This window comes from Melanaphis sacchari, unplaced genomic scaffold (assembly GCF_002803265.2).
Source record: "Melanaphis sacchari strain LSU unplaced genomic scaffold, SCAv2.0 Contig54_pilon_pilon, whole genome shotgun sequence".
In the NCBI taxonomy this organism is placed as follows: Eukaryota; Metazoa; Arthropoda; class Insecta; order Hemiptera; family Aphididae; genus Melanaphis; species Melanaphis sacchari.
Window position 1 is genome coordinate 3,165,625 of NW_020271380.1, and position 25,109 is coordinate 3,190,733.

The 25,109-nt window shown below is 28.9% G+C and overlaps 1 protein-coding gene across 3 annotated transcripts; it reads left to right on the top strand.

Annotated features, from left to right (window-relative positions):
- Positions 1–511: 511 nt before the first annotated feature.
- On the top strand, positions 512–17,970 carry LOC112599718 (sodium/hydrogen exchanger 9B2-like). Of its 3 annotated transcripts, none has more exons than XM_025346753.1 (8): positions 512–741; positions 5,267–5,729; positions 12,771–12,956; positions 15,996–16,171; positions 16,467–16,639; positions 16,716–17,093; positions 17,271–17,372; positions 17,541–17,970. In XM_025346753.1, exons 1-8 carry the CDS (start codon positions 666–668, stop codon positions 17,712–17,714), a joined length of 1,728 nt encoding a protein of 575 aa, XP_025202538.1. In that variant the 5' UTR covers positions 512–665; the 3' UTR covers positions 17,715–17,970. The 3 variants fall into 3 exon arrangements, with proteins under 3 accessions (XP_025202538.1, XP_025202540.1, XP_025202541.1); XM_025346755.1 differs by lacking the exon at positions 512–741 and adding an exon at positions 4,605–4,830; XM_025346756.1 differs by lacking the exon at positions 512–741 and adding an exon at positions 4,854–5,199.
- The last annotated feature ends 7,139 nt before the right edge of the window (positions 17,971–25,109 follow it).

Consider the following 25,109-nt stretch of genomic DNA (forward strand, 5'->3'; position numbering starts at 1 on the left):
TATAATTTAGTATTGGGTATGATAAAAGATAAGCTGACTAAATCAACTGTGTTTGCAATAAAGAAATTTAAAAAAAAAAAGAGTTTTTTATATCTTATCAGTATAATTATGGTACATTATAAATACTTAATAAAACATTGTAATAATGTTAAATGTAATTATTGGTAAAATGATTGTTATGATTAGTTTTCTTTCTGTTTTTTTTTTCTTATCTCCCATCATATCCTCTTCTTACGGAATTGTTCTCATTGATATCCTACTCGTACTTTTAGTGGTCTCTGATCAAACTCATTACAATAATTTAATATTATCGTGTTAATTATGTACAACGGTCATAATTTCAAGAACAACAATAAAAGTCTTGTAATGTAAAAAACACGATAATAAACAACAACATTTATGTGCGTAGAACATAAAACTGATTTTCAATACTAACAGCCATCGTTTTTCTCCCTAGTTATTTATTATGTTTGATACAGTCGTGATGTTATAATAATCGTACTAATAAATATAAAAATGACGGTACCGTAATTTATTATTTTTTTTATAATATTAATTTACGAACATCGTGTTTGAATCACGTAGATATTCCATTGTGACAACAGTAATTTTATTATTTTATATTTTAAAAAACTGTAAGTTTTCGTGTCTTGCACTATTAAATTATGTCAAACAACAGGGAGAACATTTGTATTAATAAATACGATTCAAAAATATCAATCTATGGCAGTTTTGATACAGGTAGTGTTTGAAATATTTTTTCTTAATAGTATAAGATTTATTTTTTTTCTATCACCTAAGTTTTTTTTTGTAATCAATGATAACAAGGCAATAAATGATGTGTCAATAAAAAAAAAAAAAAGAAAATCATATTTGAACGTGCATTAACTTTTTTTTAAATCCATTTTTAGTTAATAATAAATGATTATAGTAATATATTATAGATTTTGAGCAGAATAATGAAAATATAAATTATTTTTTTTTTGTTTGTATCTATCATCACTTTTCGAGGAACAGTAAAAATGCCTTGATTTTCTACTCGTACTTTGAGGGTGATTTTTGGTTGTAAATTAAATCTACTTGGAGAATCAAAAGTAAAAATTTCCAACAATAAAAAAAATAAAAAAGATGAAACGAAAATTTTTGCATCGAAATTAGTATTAAACAAAATCGATTTTGATTTTTGGTGTACTTCCAAAACGACTAGCCATAGATTTTCAGCAAAGTCCATGTTTGTATATTCTACAAAAATTATATATTTTTCTAAATGTTTCGACTGTTTTTGAGCTATTTGTAGACATTTAAAAGTGTTATTATTTCCATTAAAAAATATTTAAGTTACATGAGAATTTAAAATTTATGTATATATTACGAATTTTTCTATACTTCATACATTTTTAAAATATGTAGATTATAATTATTTATGCAATGGACATATTCACATAGTATTACGGTAACATAAAATTAACTCAAAATTTAATAATAGGTAATAGTATCATAATATATAATATATAATAATTAAATATTAATAATTTTTATAAAGGTAATTTTTGGAAAACATTAAATCAACCTACTCTAATATTATTATTATAGCAAAATAAATTACTTCAATAGCAATATCAAAAATCATTATGAAAGTGATATGGCTGGCAGACTCTACGCCCAGACTCGTTTTTCATGTACAAATGATGACGCTATGCTTTCTTTCCAACACGATTCACTGATTCAGAATTTAATCAAGAGATTGCTTTTTTCTTTACATATGGCTTAGGATATATTTAACTACGCATGTAAACATGTGACTTTATTTAATTTCTCAGAATTTTAAAAATTATAAATTGTCTGTTACAGAAAATGAGTTAAGAGCAGTCAAACCTTATTTAACATGTCTGTTTTACTATATTTATAGCTCCTCCATTTACAACGTGACTTAGAATTTCAAAGATATACTGAAAAAAATAGTAACATTCACCAATAGTTTAACTGCTCTTGAATAAGTCTGTGGATAATCACGTAAAATTACTATAACGCAAAAGAATAATCAAATATATTTATTTTTAACCTAATCCGATAATAATCGATACAGAACATTGTATCTATTAAAAAATAATAAAATAGAAAAATAAAAATATAATAGAAAATAAAACTATTAAAATGTTATAATAGTTATTCTAAGAGGACGTTACAGTAAAAATTAATAGTATAAAACTCTTATGTTGGTTTCTGTATCGTGGTATATCACATATTCGTATACGTATGCCTTAATTTCACCACATGTCCACATCTGATCATTACCATGGTCCACTGTCTTAACGGCCGGATCACGCGTGTGTATATTACGTTTATAAATGTTTTTATTGTTAAAGGAGACATGGTATTATTTTATAGACAGTCATATCGAACATTTGGCGTCAGTGCTTTTGATTGTCTCAAATATATTAATTCTCACGATATCATTCGAACACTCGCATGCCCTCAAATTATAATTATTAGTTAAAGTTACTGTTTGCTTTATTTATATATACTAAATAATAAATATGTACCAATACATGAATAATAGAAATTAACTTACAATATACAGCATGGATTAAATTCTTAATTTTTATGAATCATGATTTTTTTTTTTTTTTATGATACACATAATATAGTAAGTACTTATGTAACTATGTCACAAGTTAATAATTGAATAAATATTTATTTTATAATAAACGTAATGTTATGTGACTGTTTAGTTATAAACTTATATATAATATTCAAAATACTATGTTATGATACTACTATTGAATAATATAAGTGCTTATTATATCCTATTTTATACTAAAATATATAATAAAAAATTAAAAAATAAATAAATACTTAATTTATTATAAACACCTGTTTAATATTCTCCCTCTTTTATAATATTTTATCTTTCTTGTAATAAACATTTTAAATATCAGATTTTATTATACTTTTTTTATACAGTGGTTCAGCCAACTTTAATATAAGACATTTTTTTAATATGTTTTTATTTATAGCTGATCCATTTTAAGGTCAGCAAACTGGGTACTAAAAATATTTGAAAAGCTAATACTAACCAACCAAAACACTTTTACTTGAAATACTATTAACTTTTCCAGGTCTATATCCATTCAATAATTTACTCATTTTATTTTGTATTTTTTATGTTATGTACATTTATAAAATTCAATAATTATTTAATCAGTAGGTACTGACTATTTAAGCTTCATTTTTCATCACAGTAGCATATACGTGAAAAAGCTTTGATTAAATTTTTTACATATTATATACTCAGATGTATTTATTTTATTTTTATTTTTTATATTTTATAATAAAAAATTAAATTATAATAATGAAAAAACAAAATAATTCCTTAAGGAAAAAAAATTGTATAAGAAATATACTACTTATATAAAAATATGAAAATAACAAATATTTCATATTTTACTAATTATACTACTCGGTGTTGCTTATGGTCATGGATAATTGAAATTGAGAAGAGTAATCCATCCACTTGTGATACATAGTATTAAGGAAGATTTTTTCTAATGCGAAATATAATCAAAAGCAAAATAAACGAATATACGATTATAATTTAAACATTATTGATAGTGTATAAGTCACTTAATGGTTTAATTATCTATCTTACTTACCTTGAACCAATCAAAAGCGGTCGAGTATTCTTTTATTCTAAAAGCCTCAGCCATATATTTTTCTTCTATTATACAAACAAGCTGTTACTTTATCTTACATTTATATAATACAGCTTTATTTGCCTAAATGACAAAATATATTAAAATACAAAAAATTATGTTCAATCATTATAACTATTTGAATATCTATAACCAATGTTAACTATAAACAAAATATATTTTATTTTGTGAGCCGAAACCAAATTCATGTGTGGTTTAACTTGTTCGACATATATGGGTTAATAACAAAATTACAAATCCTTCATGAGTGTCAAGAAATCTGTTGATATAACTGTTATTAAAGGCTATACAGTAGTTTTTGTGTCTATAGAGGACATAGAAAGAAACATACATACATATCTATATATAAATTATATAAGTACTAAGAAAATAAATACATTAATTATAATATCCCTGATTTAAACACTAAAGACTCAAAACATATTTTGTTTTATAGAAATTATTGTTTTAATATAAATTAATAACTGCAAACATTATTAATAATGTTATGTATTGTAAATGCTAAACTTTGGGCTATTGAAGTATATGATTTACTGGATTTTTGGATTTAAATTGAGATCAAATTGATGTATAAAAATTGAAATACAACTTTAAATAGTTTAATTTCCATAGAAAATGACAATCTCAAAACCTTAACTCATTAAACATTAAACTAAACATATATTTGTCTTGATAAGTTAAATAAATAAATAAATCGATAAAGTGGCCCAGCCTTACCAATATTATAACATCGTAATACTCACACATCGCATTTATTAGCACTTGCTTACAGTCAGTATCTTGACATGCACTCCCACCACGTGTTTGTTATCATCGTATTCTTTATTGTTTTATACTGTCGTCTTAAATCATTTTTCCCCCATTCTTTCGGTTCTTATGAGACTCATAATAATCCGTGTCATATTTTGTAAACGTCGCTCGTTCAACATATACGCGTAGTGACGTCTCCCTGACGCACATTAGCAAGTACCAATGTACAAAAATAAAAGTCCATAATATTTGTTATACATCTTAATATTTTTCTAGTTTTTATTGTTATTATTATTATTATTATTTTTTTTTTTTTTTTTTAAACAAGAAACTATCCGAAGACGTAACACTACCTACCGTCTAAACCGTAATACTAATCACATAACATTAAAATATTATAATTATTACTTCGAATAATGTTTAGAGGACACGCCACACCCGCATGTATGGCTGCTTTCGTCTCACAAATATGTACAACATTACGATGACTTTAAATTCTACAGTAAATTTAAAATTTTAAAATGCTCATAACTTGCTTCAATATTGAAATATCGATAAAAGCCTCAAATATTCCCTAAAATAACAGTTTTAATTTTGAATTTTATGACGTATCAGTTCACTCTTATTTCGAAGACAGCAGAGTAAAATCATTAATCAATCATAATTCATAATATTGTCGTGAATGTAAAATTTGCGACGCGCTAAAGACGTCTGCAAGTCGGAGACAACGCATACGGTGGTGACGTCTTCTCAATGCCTAATCACATTAAACCAATCGTTTTCTTTCCACTTGTTCGCCGCAGGAGGACCGCGACCACGAGAAATGGGAGACGAGAACAACGGCGGCAGTTCGGCGGCACAACCGCAACCAGGTTTGCAGTCATTGAAACAGTACAACGTGCGCGTCGACCACGCCACCGACAACGGCCGCGGCCGCCGGCCTTCGCACCCGTCGTCGCTTCTGGCCCGATTCGATGACCGGTGGCCGGCCACCGCGGCGGACGCGATCGCCGTCCTGTTGTCCGTGGCCGTGGCCTGGTGTCTGCTGTGCGTCAACGTGACGCCGGCGCTGATGGCCGTGCCCGGCGGCAGCGTGGCGTCCATATTCATGCTGTACGCGGTCGGGCTGGCCGCTGGTCATGCCGTCGACGTGGTGGGCGGCCTCCCGCCGCTGCTGGGTATGATGGTGGCCGGCATCGCTCTTCAAAACCTCGGCCTGTACACCGTCACCGCCGAGTGGTGCGTCCAACTGGTGGCAATCATGCGGTAATGATAAAACGAGATAGTGTAAGGTTTTTTTGTTTTTTTTTGTTTTTTTTTATTTATTTATTTCTCGAGTGCAAGTTTAAAGCAAACGCGTGCTTAAGCCAGCTGTGTCGTAGCGTTTGGGGTGGTCGGCTCATACAGTAATATGCCAAATCGTGATCTTAAAAACTCCAATTTGAAGATTTTACACTATTCAACGTGAAAATTCTATTAAATTTATTAAACGTAATGTCCTGCACAAATCTTCAGATGAATATCAGTGAAATCATAACCATACTACGTTATTTATGAATTATAGTGATAGTTTTTACCGCGTATTACTCGTAATAATTAATATTATTATATAAATATTAATTAATGTTACAATGATAAAAAATAATAAAAATATAATAATAGATCTTTTTTTTATCCCTCTTGAAAATTAATTAATATAGAGCTAACGTAATAAATTGCCTAACAGACTGACGATATTATTTTACTTATTTTGTTATAAATCTGCGCCTACACTCCACAGTATTCAGTATTTGGTTACACTTTCTTCTTAATCCAATAAATATTATAAATTATAATAATAAAAGTTAATAAATTAAATTAATTTATTAATAAGCATTTGTTTGTAAGTGAATCCATGGTATCCATGATTTTGAAATTTGATACATAGGTAATCTTTTACTTGAAGATAAATAAATTTCAAAGTTGAATTCTAAATTTTAGGAATTGTTGTTTATTTTTGTTTATATCAAGTTGCTATTGGTGACAACAAATAAAAAAGTAATCATAATTGGATGAAATTTTAGACTTGAATTTTAAAATTTATTAAACTCGCTCAAATAATTAAGTTAAAAATCTGTGCATCTTAAATGCACAAGAAACACTGTGTGTAAACAAATTAAAAAAAACTGATAAATTAAATAGAACATATTTTTATATGTTATTTTTGATAGTGAATACTATCGTTTCATATACATATTTTACATTAATTGAAGTCAATAAACAACTTTTTTAAGGTTTTCAATTTTTTAAATTAAAACATGCAGTTTTATTTTATATTATTTTTTTTGAGATTTATATATATAAAAGTTAAATGTTGAACTAGTATAATTAATTAAATATAAATATTTTAATTTGAGACAAGTTTATTGGCTTAATATAAGGATACTACGTAAAATGTTTTTCATAAAGTAAAAAAACAGATGCATTTCCCTGGCACCCCCACCTCCGAATTTCGGATTCAAACCAAGAGCTTTCGTTTGTGCTACGTTTGTGCTGGATTGTGCTCGAATTTCATCGTTTGTGCTGCAACCCTTCAGGAGTTATAAGGGATTTCTTTTGGGGGGTGCTGGTGAAACGACTGCACCCCCACCTCAGAATTTCGAATTCAAACCAAGGGCTTTCGTTTGTGCTACGTTTGTGCTGGATTGTGCCCGAGTTTCGTCGTTTGTGCTACAACCCTTCAGGATTTATAAGGGTTTTTTTGTGGGGGTGCTGGCGAAACGACTGCACCCCCACCTCAGAATTTTCAAATTTAAATTATGCCATTCGTTTGTGCTACGTTTGTGCTGGATTGTGCCCGAGTTTCATCGTTTGTGCTACAACCCTTCAGGATTTATAAGGGATTTTTTGTGGGGGTGCTGGCGAAACGATTGCACCCTCACCTCAGAATTAGGTTAGGTCAAATTTAAATTATGCCATTCGTTTGTGCTACGTTTGTGCTGGATTGTGCCCGAATTTCATCGCTTGTGCTGCAATCCTTCGGGAGTTATAAGGGATTTTTTGTGAGGTCATAACGCACCCCAAATTCAAAATTTTGGAACTCCAAATGAGCCATTTTATGTTGACACACTACCATTAACAATTATTAATCCAAATCAGTCTCGTTGGTTTTGACATTGTTAGTGATTATTTGTACTCTTTTTTCCATCGTTATTGCTTTACTCGTTATTCGTAAAAAAGTTTTTAATCTTTTTTATAAGTAGGTGCTCTGGAAATCCTAAAATGAGTACAGCCCCTAGAGTTTTGTCGGAAACTGTTTGTTGTTAATAGGTAAATGTTCTATATGAGTCTTTTGATTATTTCTCGTAGTTTTTAGGTTCAAATTTAACTTTACTCTAGAAGTTTGATTTTTGTAATATTTACGTAAATCAGCGATTGGTAACCCGCAGCCGGTGAAGCAATTTTTCATTACCCACGCGTTAATTTTTGTTCAATAATATTTTTCATATAATTTTTAGTATTAATTAATTCTTTTGGCTTTATAAATAAAAACTAGTTTAATCGTTAATACTTAATGTTTATACTATATAGTTAATTTACAAGTGGAGGTCATTGAACTTCAAAATAACAAAGTTTTAAACAATTTTTTTTTTGAGACGCAATTCGCTTGCTTCAATTTTATAGTTGTCTTCATGTATGTCTACATTTCCGGGAATCAGACAATTGGCACAAAAACTTATAGTGACGTTTGCAAGTACATATGTATGTAAGCAGACATTTTCTATTGGGAAGTACAGAAAAAATAAGCACTCCTCAAGCCTTAGTTATAAATATTAGTTATAATATTATTTTGAGAATTTCGCTATTAACCTAATCATTTTGATAATCTCAACAAAAATATATTATCTTGTTTATCAATGACATTTTTTTTATTACATTATTCATAAAAAGTCAAGTTAAACGTGATAAACATTACGGAATGCTGTAAACCTATATTATTATAATAATAAGATAGTTTACAAAGACGGCCTTTATAAAATAAATTATAAAAAAGAATTTAAGGAATAATATATGGTCGACATTAGATTATTATAAGTACAACAGTCACAGTTTCACGTCTGTCAAATGTAACTGACAACCAATACTTATTTAATATACGTACATAAGTACATTTCAAAAGTACGTTATATGATAATATTTCGTATCAGTTGGCCAGGTAGCTAGACTATTGTTATGCATTACTACTTGTGAGAATGCAATAGGTAGATACAGCCATACTTATTGGTATGGATAAAGAATATAGTTACGTACATACCAAAAAATATTGATAAACATTAAACCATTATTAACTACAAAAAAAAATATACTTTTTATACAATAGTTAATACGTAGGTAGTTCATAATAACACCTACGCCTAAAAAAATGTCAAAAACTTAATACAACTCACATAAAATGAATATATTATAATGATACCAATCATGATCAACGATCAACGCAAAATAAAAACCTATTTCATATTATTTACTATTCAGTATTCTATAAATTCTTATCTGATAATTAAAATTAAATTTCTTGTAATATGGTAGATAATAAAAATAATATCAATATGACAACCATTAATAATTGATTAATTTTATCCGAAATAGCAAAATTCTCAAAATAATATCAGATAGAGGAAATATTTATTATCTATATTGTCTGGAACATGAGATATAACTAATATCAATAATACAATTATAGGTACATACAAATAATAATTATATTTACTGAAATAAATTCAAATTGTAAAATATTTATTGCAAACGAATAGCATAATTTAAATTCAAAATTTTTGGTGGTGGAGTCGTTAATTATATTAATTATTGTTGATTATTAACAAATATAACTATTATGTAACATAGAAAACATAATTATGTTTAACAAAATATATTTAAATATGTAACATCTTTAAACAGTTGTACAAGTGTTTCTGTAAATAAGTATCTTGTAATTTGTAACTACACAAGTATGCTAAGGTAGTTACAAAAATAACAATATAATTTAATATTTAATTTATTAAAGTCAATATTTATTACTATTTACTACACGACTTTTAAAATACTTACTTAAATCTCTATCCATATATTGAGAAGTGATGGGTAATAAATAAAAATCAAACCTATAAACCTAAAGAAATCAGGTCAATAACTGCTTTGTTAAATTTTAAACTCTATTTATTTTACATTTTTTTTTTTTTTTTTATTGTAATTTTTGGTTTTTAATTTTAACATTCAACGGTTAAAGATACAGATTATTTTGTAAAAAGAAATATTATCTATTGGCGCCATTTAGTTATATATCGTAGTAGATGTTCACAATAATTACGATTACTTGTAACCTTTTTAACTAAGTAAGTCATATTTTTTTTCAATTTTTCATCAAGGGCCACCATTAACAAAAAAAAAAAAAAAATTACATACGATATAATATTATATAACAATTTTATTGCTATTACATTTTATCGTTTTACGTGGAAATATGAGTAAAAAAAGATACAAATTCTACTAGAAAAAATTTTATTGAATAAAAAATTGTAAATTTGTAAATTATGCGATTTCTGTGCTTGCAGTTTATTAGTTAATTTTTCGATATCAGCTAGCTTGAAAACCTGTTGTTAACTCGTAATACAGCGTGTAAGCATTTATAACTAAGGCTTGAGGAGTGCTTATTTTTTCTGTACTTCCCAATAGAAAATGTCTGCTTACATACATATGTACTTGCAAACGTCACTATAAGTTTTTGTGCCAATTGTCTGATTCCCGGAAATGTAGACATACATGAAGACAACTATAAAATTGAAGCAAGCGAATTGCGTCTCAAAAAAAAAATTGTTTAAAACTTTGTTATTTTGAAGTTCAATGACCTCCACTTGTAAATTAACTATATAGTATAAACATTAAGTATTAACGATTAAACTAGTTTTTATTTATAAAGCCAAAAGAATTAATTAATACTAAAAATTATATGAAAAATATTATTGAACAAAAATTAACGCGTGGGTAATGAAAAATTGCTTCACCGGCTGCGGGTTACCAATCGCTGATTTACGTAAATATTACAAAAATCAAACTTCTAGAGTAAAGTTAAATTTGAACCTAAAAACTACGAGAAATAATCAAAAGACTCATATAGAACATTTACCTATTAACAACAAACAGTTTCCGACAAAACTCTAGGGGCTGTACTCATTTTAGGATTTCCAGAGCACCTACTTATAAAAAAGATTAAAAACTTTTTTACGAATAACGAGTAAAGCAATAACGATGGAAAAAAGAGTACAAATAATCACTAACAATGTCAAAACCAACGAGACTGATTTGGATTAATAATTGTTAATGGTAGTGTGTCAACATAAAATGGCTCATTTGGAGTTCCAAAATTTTGAATTTGGGGTGCGTTATGACCTCACAAAAAATCCCTTATAACTCCCGAAGGATTGCAGCACAAGCGATGAAATTCGGGCACAATCCAGCACAAACGTAGCACAAACGAATGGCATAATTTAAATTTGACCTAACCTAATTCTGAGGTGAGGGTGCAATCGTTTCGCCAGCACCCCCACAAAAAATCCCTTATAAATCCTGAAGGGTTGTAGCACAAACGATGAAACTCGGGCACAATCCAGCACAAACGTAGCACAAACGAATGGCATAATTTAAATTTGAAAATTCTGAGGTGGGGGTGCAGTCGTTTCGCCAGCACCCCCACAAAAAAACCCTTATAAATCCTGAAGGGTTGTAGCACAAACGACGAAACTCGGGCACAATCCAGCACAAACGTAGCACAAACGAAAGCCCTTGGTTTGAATTCGAAATTCTGAGGTGGGGGTGCAGTCGTTTCACCAGCACCCCCAAAAGAAATCCCTTATAACTCCTGAAGGGTTGCAGCACAAACGATGAAATTCGAGCACAATCCAGCACAAACGTAGCACAAACGAAAGCTCTTGGTTTGAATCCGAAATTCGGAGGTGGGGGTGCCAGGGAAATACACCTTAAAAAAACATAAAAATAAAAATGTCATTATATTTAATAATTTGTATTTTACATCGAATTATGTAAGCATTACCATTTATAAAATCACTTATACTTGATAAGAGATTTTTATTCAAAAGAATCAATTTTAACCATTTTAATATCAGTTTTTTTTTATATATCGTTAGTATTAATTATTATTTGTACTATAATATAAACATTTGCATCAAAGGTTTATTATGTTGTTGATGTTTTTATGATTTCAAAGAAAATCGTGCACGATTCCCATCAAAGAGTATAATACAAATATGTATATATATAATGAAATATAAAACTAATATTGTTAGATACTAGAAAATATAATAATATACTAATAATATTCGTTGATTAGTTTAGTACGTATAATAACTGTTATGTATTATAAATTACAATAGTGTATTATTGATGTGATTTATAGTATTTTGTGATTTATATTGAGCTATTAAATACTTTTCAGTTATCTGACTTGAATATCGAAAGTTTGAATAAATTCAATCATCTCTATTTACCAACTCTGATAAATATAATAATCAATATATTTTTTAATGAATGGGCAAGAGAAGAGTTGGGTCCAAAAGTGAAAAAGTTTTACACGTGAATCTTTAAACACAAATTGTACTTCTCAAACTTTATTTAATCTGAATTGATGATAAAAAATAAACTATTTTCAATCCTACGTATATAATTATTAAAATTGTAAGTATACATTTAGTGTCAAAAGTAGAGACTATATACGGCTTAACACTTGCAGAACTTTTGGATTTTCATCCCACCGTGCCGTCACAAAGACATTAGATTGAATGAGTGGTAAACCTACACAAGACACATAGATAAAGTTACTCTGGACAAGAATATTTTAATTTTTTTTTAAAAAAGGACTAAAATAAGTTTTGATAGAATAATATCTAGGTGACTATTTTTAAAAATTGAACTTGTCTAGTAGAATAAACGGTGTAAATATGTTAAATAAACCGAACATTAAGGAAACGTTTTCAAAAGTATTCATCACATGTCAAATGCTCACATAGTCTTTTTATAGCAAACCAAAATCATAAACCGAAACAAAACTTTTCTTTTTAAAATTTTTAACTTAAAACTCATCATTTTTTGAACAAAATGATCAAAATTTATTATCTAAAATACGTTGGTTAATACAATATTTATTTTATCACGCGTCTACAAAGAACCAAATCCGAGGACATCGTAAAACTTTTTAGTCAATATCGTTGCTATATGTATTACTGATTGTTCGTCACGTGTCATCGATATTGTTCACAGAGAGGCTGCGCTGTCGGTGATCTTGATCAAAGGTGGCTTGGAAATGAACGCGACCCAGTTACGTCGGCTAAGCGGTGCCGTGACCAGACTGGCGCTGTTGCCGTGTATAGCCGAAGCAGTGGCAGCGGCCGTAGCAGCCCACTACATTTTGCACGATTTCTCCTGGGAATGGGGTCTGATGCTCGGGTGAGTATGTAATAATAGTGATATAGTTTATTATAGTTTATGTCCATAGGAAAATATTGTTTCGATTAATTGTTACTGCGATAGATTATCTTGTGATAAGTTATTAATGATAAATCGACATGTGATGAATTATTTACGATAAAATGACGGAATGCCTGCAGCTAGTAGCTACTGATTTGGTAAAATTACTTGTCACAGAATGATAAAAAAACTACCGATTTAACCGATAATGTCGATTCGAACTAATCGATTGCTTCAAGAATAGCCATCTGTTGGCATTTACACGAACACCCGAGACAAGAAAAACAATGGGAAAGCTGTGCTTTTTCGAATTAAAAATGTAAACGACCGAAGTCGGTTCGTTTTTTGTGGAACAAACTGATCTATTATGACTAAAGACCGGATTTTTGTGCAGCTAACATCTAAAAAATGTGCAATTAAAATGTTAAAATGTACAAAATTGTGCAAAAACAAAATATTCATGATAGGTCCTTTATTTTTAATAATATTTATTTTTTACATTATTATTATTATTATTATTATTATTATTTATTAGTTGACATTAACTATTTAATTACCTATTATATTAAAATATAAAATTTCATTTCATTCAAATAAAATAATAATTAACTGACAATAGGTATACGTATATAAATGGCTTTACAATATTTAATTAAAATTAATAATCATTTACATTTTCAAGTTTTTTTCTATAAAACTATGTTCAATTTTCGGCATTTTAAATAAAATGATATGAAGTAATAAGTATCAACTATAAAATTGTTTTTTAAAACACAAGTTGACTATGGTTGCTGTGGATAGACTGTAGTACTATATATGTAGATGATTAAATTATTAGATATAAAATTCCAATATTTCACATAACAACATAATATAGTAGTGATAAAGTATATAGATGGTAATATAATATAGATTATACAGCAAAAATATTTTTACAAAAGTACCATTTAGTGTATTTTTATAAAAAATAAAAACCAAAACGTGCAATTTTCTGCAACATAAAAATATCTTCAAATTAATCTACATCTCTTGATTAAGATGTGTAGTTTATTTTTATAGAATTTAGGACACGCCATAAAAAGATGCAATAGCATGGTAATCCGGTCTTTAATTTTGATAATAATATCATAACTGATATATTATATATTAAAAGTATCGATAAATCTTGAATGTGTATTTTGTTCTAAAGCCCCACATAGGTATGCACTTAATATTAATCGTTAAATACCGGTGATATTTTTAACTACAATTGAGAAAATTAAAAAATTATTGCACGGGCGGACACGATTTTACTGTATGGAAGGTTTATGAACACCGGCATACACATAATCATATTATATTATTCATTTTAAGGTATTTTGAGTATTTTTCTAATACTATTTAAGCAAGTCAACCGTACATGTAAGAAAATGTGTCTATAGTTGTACCATGTATAACATTAAAGCTTAATACTGTGTTGAATTATTATGATTGTGATTTTATCACCTGATCGCAAAAATTAAAACGATATTTTTGTTAATAGCCAACGCGTCAATCTGAAATGATTGGATTGTGTTTCAATTATACTGTATATTATTGAATTCATTTAAATTGTCATTATGGTTTTAGTATAACTAAATATAATATCGGAAATTAAATTTACATCAAAATATTAAATTAATTAAAGAAACTACAAATAGCAGTAGCATTTTTACAATTTTAAATCACTTGGACAATTAAATGTAATATATGATACATGATATTTATCAATTATAAATTAGTTATGAATCATCGACATAATTCAATTTAATTTTGTGGTCAAATAATTTTCAGCGAGAATTATTATTTTGGGTTTAATATTATACATTCAGTAACCAGTAGTAAAACTTGTTATAAATAATAGGCTTATAATATATATATATATATATATATATATACTATAGTCTATATATTCTATTTACTGTTTTATTCATAACATTTTACTGAGTTAATAGTTAATGGCGAACGTTTCAATATTCATTTTAATATAATCTAAAAATATATTATTAAGCAAGAATTTTTAACATTATACAATACAAAAGACCATTAAAATATTTAAATGTAATAAAGATAAATAAAAAATATAAAATACCACAAAGCATATTAAAAAAAACGAAATAATCAAAACTATTTTATAATATTCTGTATCATAAAAGTATTTTTATTGTATTTTTTGATATTAGCTATAGATTTTAGAGATCAGAGTATAGAGATTTATTACTTATATCTTAGCAACAAATCTAAGCATACCATTTTATATCTGGACTTAACTGATTAAATATAATTGTTAAATATTTAATATTATCTGTAATTTTATTTATAATAAATATAAATTTAATATTACATTCTAAATATAATGTGAAGAAGAATTTGTTATTATTTTTAATATTATAGTAAAGTAACCCGTATAAAATTTAAAGATAAGACTATTATTTAAAGTACTGATAGTATAATTCTTGATATATTAATTTTAAACAAATTAAAACCATTAAACCTGTATACAATTTTAAAATTCTCATAACTTGATTCAAAACTTAAATATCAAAAACAAATTTCTCCGGGTGTCCTAGATAAAATTATTCCTTTTAAATTTGTTATTAAATCAATTCGTTCTAACATTAAATATATTAGAGTTAAATGGTAAAATCTACCTTGTTACATATAAGTAAGATTAAGACAATCCATATGGATATAATGTTCGTCAAATTTAAAAATCCTAACGTTTTAATCCTAGAAAGCGATAAACGCAAAATGTGTACCAATGTTTTACCTATATAAATAATGTAAAATGAAAATGTTTCTCAAATTTAAGTGTAATTATTGTTAAATTAATTATATAGTATTTAAGATAGGATAATATGTACACTTACATAAATAAAGTAATTACTAGAGTATTCCATATTCTATCCTTATAGCTATATCATATTATATTGATATTTACGTTTTAATGATGTAGTCAAAATAATTATATCAAAATCGTATGTATATTTGATTTGTAAGGTTCGTCTTGTCGGCCGTCAGTCCAGCTGTATTAGTGCCAAATCTATTAAAATTGAAACATATGGGTTATGGTGAAAAAAACGGAGTCAACACACTGGTGATAGCTGCATCGAGTTTAGATGATATCGTGTCAATCAGCGCTTTTGGCGTTTTGTCGGGTATCGTTTTTTCAACTGGTACGTCAATGCTGTATAAAAATATTTAATATTATAATATTACCTACGTTACACTAAACAACGCAAATGATTATATTCCTTTGCATTGACTTAGACAACGACGCTTTAAGAATATTTTAGAATAAACATTTTTGGAATATTGTGAACCGCACGTTTTAAATAAATATGTTGTAGACCATTTTGTAGCATTTGTTCCGTGTTTTAAATAGAAATGTATAGATAAACAGGTATAAATTATAATATATGTACAACTATATGTAAATAAATGCTATATATCTTTGCTATTTGTAAACAGGTAACTTAACCAGTAAGATCGTCCAAGGACCTGAGGACGTCTGTATTGGGACTGCATTGGGACTTGTGTGGGGATTCCTTTTAATTTTTGTGCCACCCGCACCATGGGCAAATGTGTCCTATGCCGTTCGAAAAGGTCAACGTAAAAATGACGGGAGAAATGATGAAGAACAAGTAGGACAATAAAGCGAGAGAAATGTGAGATCGATAAGGAGCAACAAATTTTCTAAATTTTTAACATTTCATTCAGGCGGACCAATCGTTAACAGCAAAGAGGGCATTTTTGTTAGGCGCCGGTGGTTTTCTGGCTGTAACCGGCAGTCAGTTGTGCGGATATCCGGGAGCTGGTCCTTTAGCTTGTATCATATCATCGTTCGTGGCGGGTACCGGTTGGAAGTGGAGAGAAGAAAAACAAAACTGTGACAGACCAACCACAGTTTCATCACATGATGACGAAGACGATAGTGCCCATAACAAAGTAAACCCAGTTGAAACGGTGTTCGAGTATATTTGGTTTGGACTTCAACCGGTTTTGTTTGCGTCTATAGGCACTGAAGTCAAATTTGAACTTCTCAAGGGTAGCGACATAGTCATCGCTGGATTATTAGTACTAATTTGCGGATTGATAGTAAGATCTATTCTCATGCAATTAAATATTATTAGCAAATACTTTCGTATGATAATATATACATAGAAATTAATTTTTTATACAAAATGTTATTATTCTAATTTAATATTAATATTATGAATAAGACAGATACTTAATACTATAAAATAAACTATAAATTACAATACTACACTTTAGGTGCGTTTGATTGTGACATCATGTGCAGTTTGGGGAGCAGGACTCAACATTAAAGAAGTAATATTCATTAATATCGCGTGGCTTCCCAAAGCAACTGTCCAAGTTAGTAACATTCAGTTAATACCATTATATTCATAATTCTAACCCCATTAGAATCTTTTATGCAAATAATACAAGATGTTTATAGGTTTATCATAAATTAATTTACTATCAATTATTCATATGGATGTTTTGTGTAGGTATACAATGTAATATATTTTTTTTATGCAGGCTGCTCTTGCTCCGGTAGCGTTGGATATGGCGAGAATGATGGGGACAGACGAGGATAAGGAAAGTGCTAGTCGATTGTTAACTATCGCTGTAATATCCATACTAGTTACAGCCCCTTTGGGGGCATTCGGCATTCAATGGTTTGGCCCCAGGTTGTTATCCTACTCCAGATAATAACTAAATTTACTAAACTGTATGTCTGTACGTCTTGAAATGTATGAAATATCCGTACTCACTCAGTTACCTGTTTATTGTTATACCATTTATTGGATTAATTCTATTTATTATAACGTATGTATTATATGATTCTATCATAAAATTATTGCTGACAAAAACATGTATTACTTACAAATGATAATCACGTAAATCAAAGTACGTTTAGATAAAAACACTAAATTCAACTACAGTCAATAAAATCTTATATAATTATATAATAATATAACTATATTTCAATAATAATGATCTTCTCGAAAAATAATCAGTTTTCGTGATTACAGCTTAATAATTATTTCATGTAACTTTTTCCAACTGTATATTATATTGTAGTAATATTATATTTTATATATCTTATTAACCACCAATTACGATGCTTAAGTAATCGTACACGTTCATTGATTTTTTTCACGATCAATATATAATATCCTTTTAAATCCTATTAAATTATAAAGGTATATTAATATTAAAACTAAAAGCTAGTCCTACAATCATCACAGCATGTATATAGATCTAATCTAGTCAAAAAATATGAATGATATACAATTAAATATTAATTACATTTTTGTATTAAAATCTTAAAACTAAAAAAAACAAACACTATACCTAGTCATACAATTGTATAAAAATATATTAATTAAATAATCAATATAAAATGTTATTTCCTATTTTAGGTATTTATTTTAATGTGCACAGCGTAAGTATTATATATCTTTCCGATTATTTTGTTTACAAACTATCTCACTTTATATATTATAAAACGATAATACTATGATTTTATGATATTTACATAATATAAAATGATTCGCTGCGATATGTAATAACGTGAAAATATAGGTTTTTAGTGCTTAATATAATATGAGATGAACAACACTTTTTAACGTAAGACACTTATTATTAAACACTCAAATAATTCATGTCTAACATAAAATCGATCATCTCTTAGATCCACATTTTTCGAAATTTTTGTATTAGTTTATGAAACTGAAGATTAAAGATATTATGTACACGATAAACACTGAAAAAAGAAGTTTCAAGCGTAACATATTATGCAACGGTATCTATTTTTTTTTACCTATACAATATTCCTAGTAACATATTATACTTTTAAAAAAAAGAGAAAGTTTGTACAGTTATAGAGTGTTGAAAAATATTTTTGGATTTATTATTGTTGTATTATATTTGAAATAACGATAAATCAAATTATTTTGAAAATGTATCTTGGCTTACCACATATTTTTTTTTGTCCTAAAAATAAAAACAGTCAATTTATATAAAAAAATTTTCAACATCTAGGTACCTATAATATTATGTTATGAATATTCTTGGTTTTAATAATTTTAAATAAGGAGCTTATACATTTATGCAATTTAAATTGTAAAAAACAACATCATAATAATGAGTCTGAAAATAGTAAATACACTTTTTTTTTTTAATTATAGATCATTAAGTCATTAATAAATATTTAATTATCAGTAAAACTATTCGCATCAGTTTCCAATTTACATCGTGTACTGCTACTAGGTAAATTTTGATATAATTATTATCATTCAAATATTGAATACAAAATATACTTCACGAGTAGAAAGACAAATTAATAACTGCCAATATTTATAATAGCCAGTGGAATTGACGGACAATAGTTTAAAACTACCTTAGTAAATTCTGTATGTCGTATGTATCAATTTACAAATAATATTTTTTAACATCAGTGCTATATCACAGTCACCAACAATATTAACTAGATTAAACACTGTTTGTGGCGTAGAAATGGTTGAAATAAATGTATATATTGAGCAATAAATACAACAGCCTAATAATTGTTCTAACCGTGAAAATTGTAGGTGCATCTATACTTTTTATATTTTAAATAACATTTGTGCAGTTTTATTTTCCTTTTAACTTGAGTATTAAAAGTATATGTATAGTAGTATAGTGGCGTCGTTCGTGATTTTTTATAGTTGAAGGTTTTTATTTTTTAACTGTGAGTTTTCATGTACGCGGGGTCGTTCCGGGAAGTGGGTAGGAAAGAAAAATTTCTCGATCAAAAAACAAAAAAAAATAAAAAAATGCTAGAAAATTTTTTTTAAGGCATTGACGTCTCGCCGCACAATTTCGTTTTGTTTTCACGGCGCGCGCAAAACGATAAAGGCGGCGGTCGAGACGTCGGTCGGTCACGGGTTTTTGGTTCCGCGGAATGCGATTTCATCAGCGAGAAAGCTATCCCGAGAAGCCCTCCTCTCCAGTACCCGAACCACTACTTCACCACTACCTCGAGTACTATCGCCAAGCTACAGAAGTTTTTTATAATACGATTTTGCGTATTTCTATATATATATATATATATATATATTTATATATCCTTTGTCAGTCCACCCACTTCAGCACTGACGTAGTGCGCGAAACGCCACATACTACTCTACACTGAGATACGCAAACTACTCTGCACCCGCAAATGGGGAAAGAGATCGCGGATGAACCTTCCACGAGAGGACTGCCGCGTACCGTTGACGGATATAATATGAATAAAAGAGGCAGCGGTGGCGTCTGCGAACAGAGATTGCTTTCTAAACGTTAAATTCCTACGACGTGTGTGTGTGTATGTGTGTTTAAACGCGATTTTAATACGTGCAAAAGAATAATACGCCGTTGTTGTAGTCACAATATCGAAACTATAACACTACTACAACTCATGATGGTGACATTCTTTTTTCGCCTACCCTTCGGTGTATATTATTATATTTAATACCAATGTCAGTTTGATATGTCGTGCTGAATTACCAGCATCGGTGTCATTCGATAAATCTGTTATTTCATAGACTATGATTTATCTATTAGGTACGTATATACGTGTAATGTAAACGAATATACCTGTCTAACCTATATGTATAATTTTAATAAATCATAAAATAAAATAAAATAAAAATACCTAACACCATAATAATTTCACTATTTCATACACAATAATTGCATATAGGTATATTTAATTCGTCTTTGTAGATAAAAAATAAATTGTTTTTACGAATAAGAATGATACGTTTAGCAACTATGTTGTTATTATAAGTTCAAGTCCAGTTTTCAATTTATTTTTGGATTATCCTTTAGACAATTACTAAAAAATAATGCCATTCTTTACTTTTGTTAACATTTTGAAGTTAAGTTTATAGATCTCAGGTATTGCAGTAAACAAAATAAATTTATTTTATTGCTATGCATGGCAATTGATAATTACATTACAATAAAAATGAATATTATTTATAATAATAATAAAATAAGATTAAATACTTCATACTCACGCTTTCCACTTCATAATTTTACCGTGAAAACGCAAACGAACATATAATACTACTATCGTAGTATAACCATCAACAAAAATGTACAGACTTCAGTATAGGTATAGACATTTTCGAAATCGAAGAAAAATCCCGTTATATTCTCTGGACACAATCGAATATCGATTTATTTAAACACCCTTCTTCGTTTCAAAGTAACGCAGTACTTTGCAACTTTGGCTTAGTGACGAAATCTGCAAAGATTGGTAGTCATCAACGGATCTCCCGCAACACAACAGTAAAAGTCAAAACTTTCTACGACATTTTCTAGAGACCGTTATCTCGGTCTTTATCGGTCGCGTTAGCCATTGAAATCGCTCTGAGAAGTTAGAACTACGTTTCGTTTGCGCGGATTGATATTTTGCGATAAAAACGCTTCCATGTTAAGTCACGTGTGAACAGTTATAGACAGAATACCGATAATAACATAAACCTCGAACAAGTTTTCTACCCCGGTTGTCGTGACATAACGACATGCGCAGTGGCTATAAATAATTAATAGTAAGGACGCACAGTCGTGTGTGCATTTTCTCTGTTTTGTCGTTCCGCTAAACAGTATCGCGAAATATACATGTGTTAATCGTCTCGTGTGCCTGACACTGTACACAGCAGCCACACATACGTAGAGTACGCATGCACATACACACCATGACAAGATTGTACATACGGGAATCGTTACAATGTACAGGTTGTTTGATGCCCTTTGTTTGATGAAAATTATTGATGACTGTAACACCCTTCATGAGTCTACACGCAACAGTGCACAACAGTTATCCTGTGCGGGGGGCAATAGACAAGAACACTTTCTGCTGGGTATAATCCTGACGAATCGCTGAAGAATAAATGTCAAAATAAAAATCATTCAATTTATACTCGTATTTACGTATATACTCATACTTTCTCAATAATAATTATTAATCAACAAAACAACTTCAACACTAAAATAAATACCATTGCACACGATATAGTAAATCAATAAGTATATTCCTCGTGGTATTATTATTAAATAGTATAGACAGTATAGTTATTACCTTATTGGAAGTGTTTCTTATTCAGATACTGAGTACACAATTTGAGATAATAAACTTGTTCCGATTTTGTGCAATCATAATTTATCGAAATAGAACTTTAAAAATTGGCAAAAACCGCGCTACCATTAAACATCAGTTGATCGGTTAGTGGTAATAACATTGATTAAATATAATACAATAATATGTATATTTAATCAATGGTAATAGGTAGCACGCGAGGATTATTAGGTCAGGTCGCGCGTTATATAATTGTATACATCCGACCACCCTAGTTGTTAGCCACGTGACGATTGGTTACATTATAAAAAAAAGGGTTGTTGTTATAAGCCATTTCCCATTTGCATAAGTATTATGTGGTTAGATTTTATTATAGATACGTTGATACCTGTTATTTTGGTTTAAATTATATCTAGACACATAATTAAGAGGTTTCTAATTGTTATTACATTAATTCAACCTTATTATAAATAAATTATAATTTTAAATTACACCAGAATTACAATAATAGTTTAACACTCTGCTCGTTTTATTCGTTTTGTCATGGTTGACTTGTGAATATTGACGCCCTACTACGTATAATTGTGTTCATTTATTGTTTCTTGTATATAATTTTGTTAAATACTTATTGCTTAAAATTTACGTGATCATTAAACGTAAATATCACGGAAATATAAGTGTACGCCAATAAAATAATATATTATTTCTCAGTTATTTAATTTTACCAATAAAATGTTTAAAAATAATCTTATGATATTATTTCAATAATATCTGTTGCAGGAATTATGTTTTACTATTCAAGTCAATGACATAAAACAACAAATTAATAGATAATCATTTAATTGATGTATATTAAAATACTCTATAATAGTAACAAAATTAATTATGTACTCAAAATTCGAATATTATGATTTCCAAATAAATTCCTATAGTTTATTACCAGTGTTTTCGATTAATGATTACATTTCTTATTTACTTGTACTATTTTTAATATTATAAATATCAATTTAATTGATCAATATATTATAGTATTTCTTTATTTAAATTAACACTCCTGATGTCAATAAATTTATAAATTGTTGTACATATTAAATATATATTGTTTTAAGATTTTGAGTTTTTTTTTTTTTTTATCAACTTTACTTATCCTATAATCTTTAACACTCTTCTGTAGCTCTGTAGTGTTTTTTTTACATATTATTTTCGATATGGTATTATATATATTTAGGTATTAACTATTTTTATTTTAAGACTTTAAGCAATAATTTAGTTTTATTATAATGTATTATTGTCTCAAATAATCCGTTGTCGGTTAATTCGTTTTTCACTTCTGTGAACAAACATTTGTACGCACGAAATGTTTAAGATGAAAAGAAAATTTACGGATCGCATCAGGACATCAGACACCGGGCTAGAGGGTGAAAATAAATATATAAGACACACGTGCGTATATTATACGGAGCGTATACGTCGTGGTAGGACCACTAGGACCTTGCGATGATGGCAGCGGCAACGGGAGAGCTCGGGATCTAACATGGTTGAGATTTATTGGCCGTCAGACCACCACGCGAGCGGTCACCGGTGTAAGAAAACACCCTTAAGTCATACCACGGTTATATATATAAAGGTATATAAATGTATTAATTTCAATTTAACGAAAATTCGTCGACGTTTCGCACGTTTTCGTGGAACTCATTTTTCACGCGGGTTATATACCTGCAATGTTTCCAGGCGGAGGAATGGCGAGCGGACTAAAATAATAATTCTCAACCCGCTTGTCCGCCATTTGACCTATGTATAACTATACAGCGACGGGTATAACTATAATAACAATAATTGGGATTAAGACACACACGCCGCACGCACACGTACGCGTTATTTCAACTTCACACCGAAGCTATTCGGCGGCGGTGGTGGCGTGCAAATATATGACCGCCTCCTCCCTCTTGCCGTGTGTCTATTTGACTTGGTGATTAAATTAACGACGCAAAAGCCCGCAATGTGAGGCAGAGAGAAAGAGAGAGAGAATCTTTGTGTGTTCTCGACGTGTGCTTTTATGAAAAAAAAAAAACACAAGAGGCCGTGCAGTTGCGATTTAGTACCTACCTATACGACGCGACGATATTATAATATTATACACAATAACATACCAACAGGATTTATTGTATTAAATAAGCTTATCAAAAGTTTGACGAATAATTTGGGCGACGAAGGCGAGTAAAATTGATAACTTCGGCGCATGCATTATTTATCACGCAGTGTTTAAAATTCGTTCGTGTATAAATTGTACGAATTACACGCGTGATATACCTATATTACCTATACGGTTTACGTCTACACAGGTATATACACTTATGTACGTGTATCGCACGTACCTTTTGAATAAATAATGTGTCACCCCCCCCCCCCCATCTTTAGGTATTATTATTGAAACACACTCGTGTGCGCACACCACAGTCGCGTCGTATAGGTGTAAAAGTGTCTCCGATTCCTCATGTCCGCCACAGCCATCGTTGTAGACCGACACGGGTCACGTAAAATGCACGATTGTGGATAGTATTCTCTTACAGGTCTTACACACTTCGACAATGTACAATAAAGATAATAATATTATGTATGATATATTCATAATAATAATAACAATAATATTATTATTGTTATTGATGTAAGTATATTACGTTTCCACACGCACACGTGTCAGTCAAATATTATAGACAATATAGAATTATTTTTATTGCGTATACATGTAATTCAAAGGTGTATATCTTATAAAATATAATTGGAAAGTCGTAATAAAAAAAAAAATTAAAAATTAAATTGTGTAGATTGACGATTTTTTAACCCATTTTACCATTCGGCATCTGCTTTAGCTTCTTCCTAATGCGTCATCATATATTAATTTAAAAATAAGTATTAAAATCAAAATTCGAACGAATAGTTTTTGATATATTTAAATTTGTATAATAATGATATAATAGATTATTATAATAAGTTTG

Excerpts from the sequence above, each read along its gene's own strand:
- LOC112599718 (XM_025346753.1), top strand. The coding sequence starts at position 666 with ATGTCAAACAACAGGGAGAACATTTGTATTAATAAATACGATTCAAAA. Across the intron at positions 16,172-16,466 it reads GGGTATCGTTTTTTCAACTG|GTAACTTAACCAGTAAGATC; the intron begins GTACGTCAATGC and ends ATTTGTAAACAG. Across the intron at positions 17,094-17,270 it reads TACTAATTTGCGGATTGATA|GTGCGTTTGATTGTGACATC; the intron begins GTAAGATCTATT and ends ACTACACTTTAG.